Source organism: Notothenia rossii (genome assembly GCF_949606895.1).
Source record: "Notothenia rossii genome assembly, contig: scaffold_512, whole genome shotgun sequence".
Classification (NCBI taxonomy): Eukaryota; Metazoa; Chordata; class Actinopteri; order Perciformes; family Nototheniidae; genus Notothenia; species Notothenia rossii.
In genome coordinates this window covers 1-8,970 of record NW_027640233.1, presented here as the reverse complement: position 1 = coordinate 8,970, position 8,970 = coordinate 1, and the positions used below count along the sequence as shown (strand labels likewise).

The 8,970-nt window shown below is 45.6% G+C and overlaps 1 protein-coding gene across 1 annotated transcript; it reads right to left on the bottom strand.

Moving 5' to 3' along the window:
* Positions 1-1,147: 1,147 nt before the first annotated feature.
* Positions 1,148-6,736, bottom strand: tmub1 (transmembrane and ubiquitin-like domain containing 1). The gene is made up of 2 exons (XM_079695088.1): positions 6,276-6,736; positions 1,148-2,134 (listed from the first exon to the last, which is right to left on the bottom strand). The coding sequence occupies exons 1-2, from the start codon at positions 6,653-6,655 to the stop codon at positions 1,783-1,785; spliced, it is 732 nt and encodes a 243-aa protein (XP_079551214.1). The 5' UTR covers positions 6,656-6,736; the 3' UTR covers positions 1,148-1,782.
* Positions 6,737-8,970: the final 2,234 nt, after the last annotated feature.

The window sequence follows — 8,970 nt, the reverse complement described above, 5'->3', positions numbered from 1 at the left end:
AAAAGCTCATTGACACAAAATACTTTCCATCCAGCACATAGACCGAGCCCGGCTACAGTCCGGTCCAGTCTATAGTCTGATCCATTCTATTAGTCTGATCCAGTCTATAGTCCGATTCATTCTACAGTCCGGTCCATTCTACAGTCCGATTCATTCTACAGTCAGATCCATTCTACAGTCAGATCCATTCTACAGTCCGATCCATTCTATAGTCAGGTCCATTCTACAGTCAGATCCATTCTATAGTCTGATCCATTCTACAGTCAGATCCATTCTACAGTCTGATCCATTCTACAGTCAGATCCATTCTACAGTCAGGTCCATTCTATAGTCTGATCCATTCTACAGTCAGGTCCATTCTATAGTCTGATCCATTCTATAGTCTGATCCATTCTACAGTCAGGTCCATTCTACAGTCTGATCCATTCTACAGTCAGGTCCATTCTACAGTCTGATCCATTCTACAGTCTGATCCATTCTACAGTCCGATCCATTTTACAGTCAGATCCATTCTATAGTCTGATCCATTCTACAGTCAGGTCCATTCTATAGTCTGATCCATTCTATAGTCTGATCCATTCTACAGTCAGGTCCATTCTATAGTCTGATCCATTCTACAGTCTGATCCATTCTACAGTCAGGTCCATTCTATAGTCTGATCCATTCTATAGTCTGATCCATTCTACAGTCAGGTCCATTCTATAGTCTGATCCATTCTACAGTCAGGTCCATTCTACAGTCAGATCCATTCTATAGTCTGATCCATTCTACAGTCTGATCCATTCTACAGTCTGATCCATTCTACAGTCTGATCCATTTTACAGTCAGGTCCATTCTATAGTCTGATCCATTCTACAGTCAGGTCCATTCTACAGTCTGATCCATTCTACAGTCAGGTCCATTCTATAGTCTGATCCATTCTACAGTCTGATCCATTCTACAGTCTGATCCATTCTACAGTCAGGTCCAGTCTACAGTCAGATCCATTCTACAGTCAGGTCCATTCTACAGTCTGATCCATTTTACAGTCAGATCCATTCTATTAGTCCGATCCATTCTATAGTCTGATCCATTCTATAGTCTGATCCATTCTACAGTCTGATCCATTCTACAGTCAGATCCATTCTACAGTCAGATCCAGTCTACAGTCAGATCCATTATACAGTCCGATCCATTCTATTAGTCCGATCCATTCTACAGTCCGGTCCAGTCTACAGTCCGGTCCATTCTATTAGTCCGATCCATTCTACAGTCCGGTCCAGTCTACAGTCCGGTCCAGTCTACAGTCCGGTCCATTCTATTAGTCCGATCCATTCTACAGTCCGGTCCAGTCTACAGTCCGGTCCAGTCTACAGTCCGGTCCATTCTACAGTCAGGTCCATTCTACAATCTGATCCAGTCTATAGTCTGATCCAGTCTACATTTCGGTCTATAGTCCGGTGCGGTCCATAGTGTGATCCAGTCCATAGTCCGGTCCCAGGTACAGTCCGGTCTAAAGTCCGGTCTACAGTCCAATCCGGTCTATAGTCTGTTCCGGTCCTTAGTCCGGTCTATACTCCGGTGCTGACCCCTTCAGGACCAGAAGGAACCAGAACATAAAGAGGCACAATGATGAGGAACCTACATAGAAACTGGATCTAAAAAATAAATGTAATTAAAACAAAGTCCTCGTTAACACTCAGAGTCTCCATGGCAACAGAAAAACAAAAACAACAACATCAGGTCTGTCCGGAGTCTCTGCCAGCTCTGAGGTCACACAGGCAGCAGCCAATCAGAGCGCAGCTAGCGTCGGTACACTCCGAAGGCCACCAGGCTGAGGAAGATGGTCACGCCCACCAGCGAGGCGGTGGCCGGGGCCGTGAAGAACTGCCGGTATTGGATCTGGCAGTACCAGAGCACGGAGAGCATGAGAACCAGCAGAGGAACCATCAGGCTGCCCACGTTCAGGGCCACCTGGACCTGGTCCGCGGGCCCCGGACCCCCAACTGGGCCCCGGACCCCCTGCTGGGAGATGTGGCAATGCAGCACGCAGTTATGGACCAGGTTCAGAGAGGACAGGGTCTGAGAGTCGTCCTGCAGCAGCTGGCCCTGATAGATCAGACGCACCTGGTGCTCCTGACCCGCAAAGTAGGTCCTGAGGGGAGAGAGAACAGGTCAGAAACACAGAAACACTACACCTGAACACAACACCTGAACACAACACACTACACCTGAACACTCACTACATCTGAACACAACACACTACACCTGAACACTCAAACACTACACCTGAACACAACACCTGAAAACTACACCTGAACACAACACACTACACCTGAACACTACATCTGAACACAACACCTGAAAACTACATCTGAACACAACACACTACACCTGAACACTCAAACACTACACCTGAACACTCAAACACTACACCTGAACACTCAAACACATCACCTGAACCTTCAAACACTACACCTGAACACTACACCTGAACGCTCAAACACTACACCTGAACACTACACCTGAACACGCATACACAACACCTGAACACTCAAACACAGCACCTGAACACTACACCTGAACGCTCAAACACTACACCTGAACACGCATACACAACACCTGAACACTCAAACACAGCACCTGAACAGAACACCTGAACACTACACCTGAACAGAACACCTGAACACTACACCTGAACACTCACACACAACACCTGAACACTCAAACACTACACCTGAACACTACACCTGAACACGCATACACAACACCTGAACACTCAAACACAGCACCTGAACACTACACCTGAACGCTCAAACACTACACCTGAACACGCATACACAACACCTGAACACTCAAACACAGCACCTGAACAGAACACCTGAACACTACACCTGAACAGAACACCTGAACACTACACCTGAACACTCACACACAACACCTGAACACTCACACACAACACCTGAACACTCACACACAACACCTGAACACTCAAACACTACACCTGAACACTCACACACAACACCTGAACAGAACACCTGAACACTCAAACACAGCACCTGAACAGAACACCTGAACACTCAAATACTACACCTGAACACTCACACACAGCACCTAAACAGAACACCTGAACACTCAAACACAGCACCTGAACACTCAAACACAGCACCTGAACACTCAAACACATCACCTGAACACTCAAACACAGCACCTGAACAGAAAACCTGAACAGAACACCTGAACACTCAAATACTACACCTGAACACTCACACACAGCACATGAACAGAACACCTGAACACTCAAACACAGCACCTGAACACTCAAACACAGCACCTGAACACTCAAACACATCACCTGAACACTCAAACACAGCACCTGAACACAAAACCTGAACAGAACACCTGAACACGCACACACAGCACGTGAACACTCAAACACAACACCTGAACACTACACCTGAACACTCAAACACTACACCTGAACACGCACACACAACACCTGAACACTCAAACACAGCACCTGAACAGAACACCTGAACACTCAAACACAGCACCTGAACACTCAAACACTACACCTGAACAGAACACCTGAACACTCAAACACAGCACCTGAACAGAACACCTGAACACTCAAACACATCACCTGAACACTCAAACACATCACCTGAACACTCAAACACATCACCTGAACAGAAAACCTGAACACTACACCTGAACAGAACACCTGAACACGCACACACAGCACCTGAACACTCAAACACAACACCTGAACACTCAAACACTACACCTGAACACGCACACACAACACCTGAACACTCAAACACAGCACCTGAACAGAACACCTGAACACTCAAACACTACACCTGAACAGAACACCTGAACACTCAAACACAGCACCTGAACAGAACACCTGAACACTCAAACACAGCACCTGAACACTACACCTGAACACTCACACACAACACCTGAACACTCACACACAACACTTGAACACTCAAACACCTGAACAGAACACCTGAACACTCAAACACAGCACCTGAACAGAACACTCAAACACTACACCTGAACACTACACCTGAACACTCAAACACAGCACCTGAACAGAACACCTGAACACTCAAACACTACACCTGAACACTACACCTGAACACTCAAACACAGCACCTGAACACTCAAACACAGCACCTGAACACTCAAACACATCACCTGAACACTCAAACACATCACCTGAACAGAACACCTGAACACTACACCTGAACAGAAGACCTGAAAACTCAAACAAAGCACCTGAACACTCAAACACATCACCTGAACAGAACACCACACCTGAACACTCAAACACTACACCTGAATACTACACTTGAACACTCAAACACAGCACCTGAACACTCAAACACTACACCAGGGGCCGTATTCACAAAGGATTTTAGGGCTAAAAGTAGCTCCTAACTGGCGAATTTAGGAGAAACTCCTAAACATAATGGGCGTGTCAGTCTTAAATTTAGGACTCCTAATTTTATTCACTAAGAGCAATTCACAAAGTATTTTAGGCCTAAAAGTAGCACCTAAGTCTGGGAGAGCTTAAAAGTCCTCGAGAGGACTCCTAACTCAGTAAGACCTATTCACAAAGAATCTGAAAATGGCTGAGAGACGAAATGTTTTGGAGACAATGGAAGACTGTGAATTGATCAAGAGATATAGGCTAAATCGTGAGGGTATCAAACTTGTTGTGGAATTAGTGCGGGATGCAATAACATCCCCGACTAACAGGAATAACCCGGTTAGTCCGGAAATAAAATGTTTGGCAACACTACGATATTTAGCAACAGGGAAAATGCAACTTTGCAATGCCGAGGATTTAGGAATATCGCAACCATCAGTCAGCCGTGCCATAAACCAAACCATCAACGCGCTCTCTAGACCACATATCATCCAACAGTTTATCCGGTTTCCTTTGGACAATCAACAACTACACAGGATCAAAGCCAACTTCATGGCAATGCAGGTATGCCCGGTGCGGTCGGTGCTATTGACGGGACGCACATACAAATAATTGCGCCATCAAAAGATGAGGACGTGTTCGTCAATAGAAAGAAAGTACATTCCATCAACACGCAGATTGTTTTCATTCATCATGATAGGGGGACTTGAACGGCGGTATGGGTTGTTATTGAAAGTGTTTAAGTGCTGGAAATATGCTCATTGGATAATAGTTTGCAGGGTGCTTTTAATTGCCTCCTCGATTTAATGCAATTTACGTATTTGTATTGTTTGCTCTCTCTCTTTAACGTGCATATACAACGTCATTATCGTGGTCTGCACAAACTTGTCATCATGCGTGTATTCTGCTAACTGCACTGTCCATAACTATTTGATAGGAATACATTTCTAGCCTCGGCTATTTCCTTGTTTTAGTGGGCTCGTTTGTGGGATGTTGCGGATGAGTTTCACCGAGACCGCCTGCTCTGAACAACCAATCACCGTACTGACCGCTTCTAAACTCATGCACGAGAATCAACGTAATCCATAGCAACGGCGCGTCACTCTTAGTTCACTCTTAGTGATTTATCCTTAGTATGAGTAGGTCTCAGCGGCTTTGTGAATAACTTTTAAGAAAAAACTCCTACGGAAAATGTTTTAGCGTGAGTTAGGAGCACTCCTAGCGGTAAGATAAAATGCTTTGTGAATACGGCCCCTGAACACTACACCTGAACACTCAAACACAGCACCTGAACACTCAAACACATCACCTGAACAGAACACCTGAACACTACACCTGAACAGAACACCTGAAAACTCAAACACAGCACCTGAACACTCAAACACATCACCTGAACAGAACACCTGAACACTCAAACACAGCACCTGAACAGAACACCTGAACACTCAAACACTACACCTGAACAGAACACCTGAACACTCAAACACTACACCTGAACACTCAAACACTACACCTGAACACTCAAACACTACACCTGAACACTCAAACACAGCACCTGAACACTCAAACACAGCACCTGAACAGAACACTTGAACACTCAAACACAGCACCTGAACACTCAAACACTACACCTGAACACTCAAACACTACACCTGAACAGAACACCTGAACACTCAAACACAGCACCTGAACAGAACACCTGAACACTCAAACACTACACCTGAACACTCAAACACAGCACCTGAACAGAACACCTGAACACTCAAACACTACACCTGAACACTCAAACACTACACCTGAACACTCAAACACTACACCTGAACACTCAAACACTACACCTGAACAGAACACTCACCTCTTGATGTACCCGATGGTGTCCTCTGGTCTCACCTGAGCCATCGTCTCTGTGTCATTCAGGAACTTGAGTCTCAGAGACATGTTCCTCTGAGCGGAGGAAGGTTCCCCCCCCCCTCTGTTCCTCACCCCCTCTTCTCCCCTCTCCTCTCCCCCCTCCCCCTTGTCCTCCTGGGCGGGGGTGCTGGTGGGCGGGGCCTCTGAGCTGTCAGTCACAGTGGGGGGCTCAGAGACGGAGGGGGGCGTGTCCTGTTGCTGGGGGGGCAGCAGGTGGTCTAGGGGGGTGCGGGTGGAGGTCCAGGCCAGCAGCAGCACCATCAGCAGCAGCAAGACGAAGAACAGCAGCGTCACCTCGTCTCCCACTCCTTCAATCAACGCCATCGCCACAGCAACACCAGGGGGCGGGGCTTAGCATCCACCGTCACTTCCTCTGCAGAACAACACTTTATTTAGACCAATGAAAAGGGAGGGGGGTGGGCAGAGTGCACACACACACATATAGGGATGGGTATTGTTTGAAATGTATTGATTCCGATTCTGGTTCTTATCGATTCCCCGTTTCGAATTCCAAAATTATAAAAGAAAGAGGTCAAACGTTTAGATAACAAAATGTATCTTTATTCTTTTAAGCTTTAACTGACATTTTTACAAATAAAAAATATAAATGTAATACAAATGTATTGCACAATAGCTGTGCTTTATTTTAACTGAGCTATGCCTGTGGCAAGCTATTAACAGGCATTACACTGTGCCTTGTCTTTTTCTTTTTAGTGTAGTGGAGCCTCACTTCAGAGCGTTTACCATGACCCATCTTTGGTGTTATGAAGTGACTGAGCTCGTGAACTGTCTAGGGGAGGGCGGGGGGAGCCTCGCTGCGGGGCATCTGAGGACCTCTGTCGCCTGTCAGTGCAACTTACATGATGCCGTTTAAAAAAGATTAAGGGCGGTGCCGGAAGTATTTTAATAGCATTCATTCAATTATTTAGGACTTCTGAAGGAACTAGAACCACCAGATAATAAAATACAACAGGATCATATGAAGCTGAGGCTCTTCTTACTTCATTTATCTGATAATACTTGATATCCCTCTGGGAACCAGTACTTAATTTATCTGATAATACTTGATATCCCTCGGGGAACCAGTACTTCATGTATCTGATAATACTTGATATCCCTCGGGGAACCAGTACTTCATGTATCTGCATTCCATGTCAGGTTGGATAATCTCTAAATACCGGTGTCCCACAAGGCTGCGTGCTGAGCCCCCTCCTCTACTCCATCTTCACCCACGACTGTACCTCAATCGAGTATACATACGACACAACGGTGATCGGCCTCATCCACAACAACGATGAGACGGCCTACAGGAAGGAGGTTCAGCATCTGACTGAGTTGTGTGCTGACAATAACCTGGCCCTTAACACAACAAAAACAAAAGAACTCATTGTGGACTTCAGGAAATCGAAAGGCAACACACACACTCCCATCCACATAAATGGAACGGCGGTGGAGCGTGTGTCTAGCTTCAAGTTCCTGGGGGTCCACATATCCGATGACCTCTCATGGTCCAACAATACCACCAGCTTAGTAAAGAAGGCTCACCAGCGTCTCTTCTTCCTGAGGAGACTAAAGAAAGACCACCTCTCTCCTCAGATTCTGGTGAACTTTTATCGCTGCACCATTGAGAGCATCCTGACCAGCTGTATCACAGCCTGGTATGGGAACTGCACAATGCTCAATAGGAAGGCATTGCAGAGGGTGACGAAAATCGCCCAACGCATAATCGGTGTCCCACTCCCTGCCATCGAGGACATCCAGGGGATACGGTGTTTGCAGAGGGCGCACAACATCTTCAAAGACACCCCTCATCCTGCACACTATCTGTTCGTCCTCCTACCCTCGGGGAGGCGCCTCAGGAGCCTCCGGTCCAAGACCAGCAGGTTCAGGGTCAGCTTCTTCCCCAGGGCTGTTACCCTGCTGAACTCTGCCCGCTGATAGACTCAAGCCCATACCCACCATCCACCTGTTTATATATGTTATTGTCAATGCCGTTTACACTGTATATATTCATCTGTTTATAGCCTATTTATAATTATTCTATTTATAAAAATTCCATGTATAATTATTCTCATTATTTAGACTCCTGCACTGCTATGTTGCACTTCTGGTCAGATGCCTAAACTTACATTTCGTCACTAGTACATGTACTATGTAATGACAATAAAGTTGAATCTGAATCTGATCTGATAATACATGATATCCCTCTGGGAAACAGTACTTCATGTATCTGATAATACTTGATATCCCTCTGGGAACCAGTACTTCATGTATCTGATAATACTTGATATCCCTCTGGGAAACAGTACTTCATGTATCTGATAATACTTGATATCCCTCTGGGAACCAGTACTACTACTCTAAGTATATACTGATGCTAATACTTTCATTTAAGACAACAGTATTTGTACATGAAGTAAAGAGATGTTATAACCCAACAGTTACTATTAAACTGTACAACTCTTATATTAATACCTTCACTGTAAATCATCAGAAGATCCGATGTTGTTGTGCTAAGCTACATGCTAACCGCTAACGGCCTCAGTGAAGAGCGCGTGAGTGAAAGTGAAGACAGTCCGAGAGAAAGAAGAGTGAAGAACAGAGAGGATGAGGAGGGTGGAGAGGAAGAAGAGGATAAT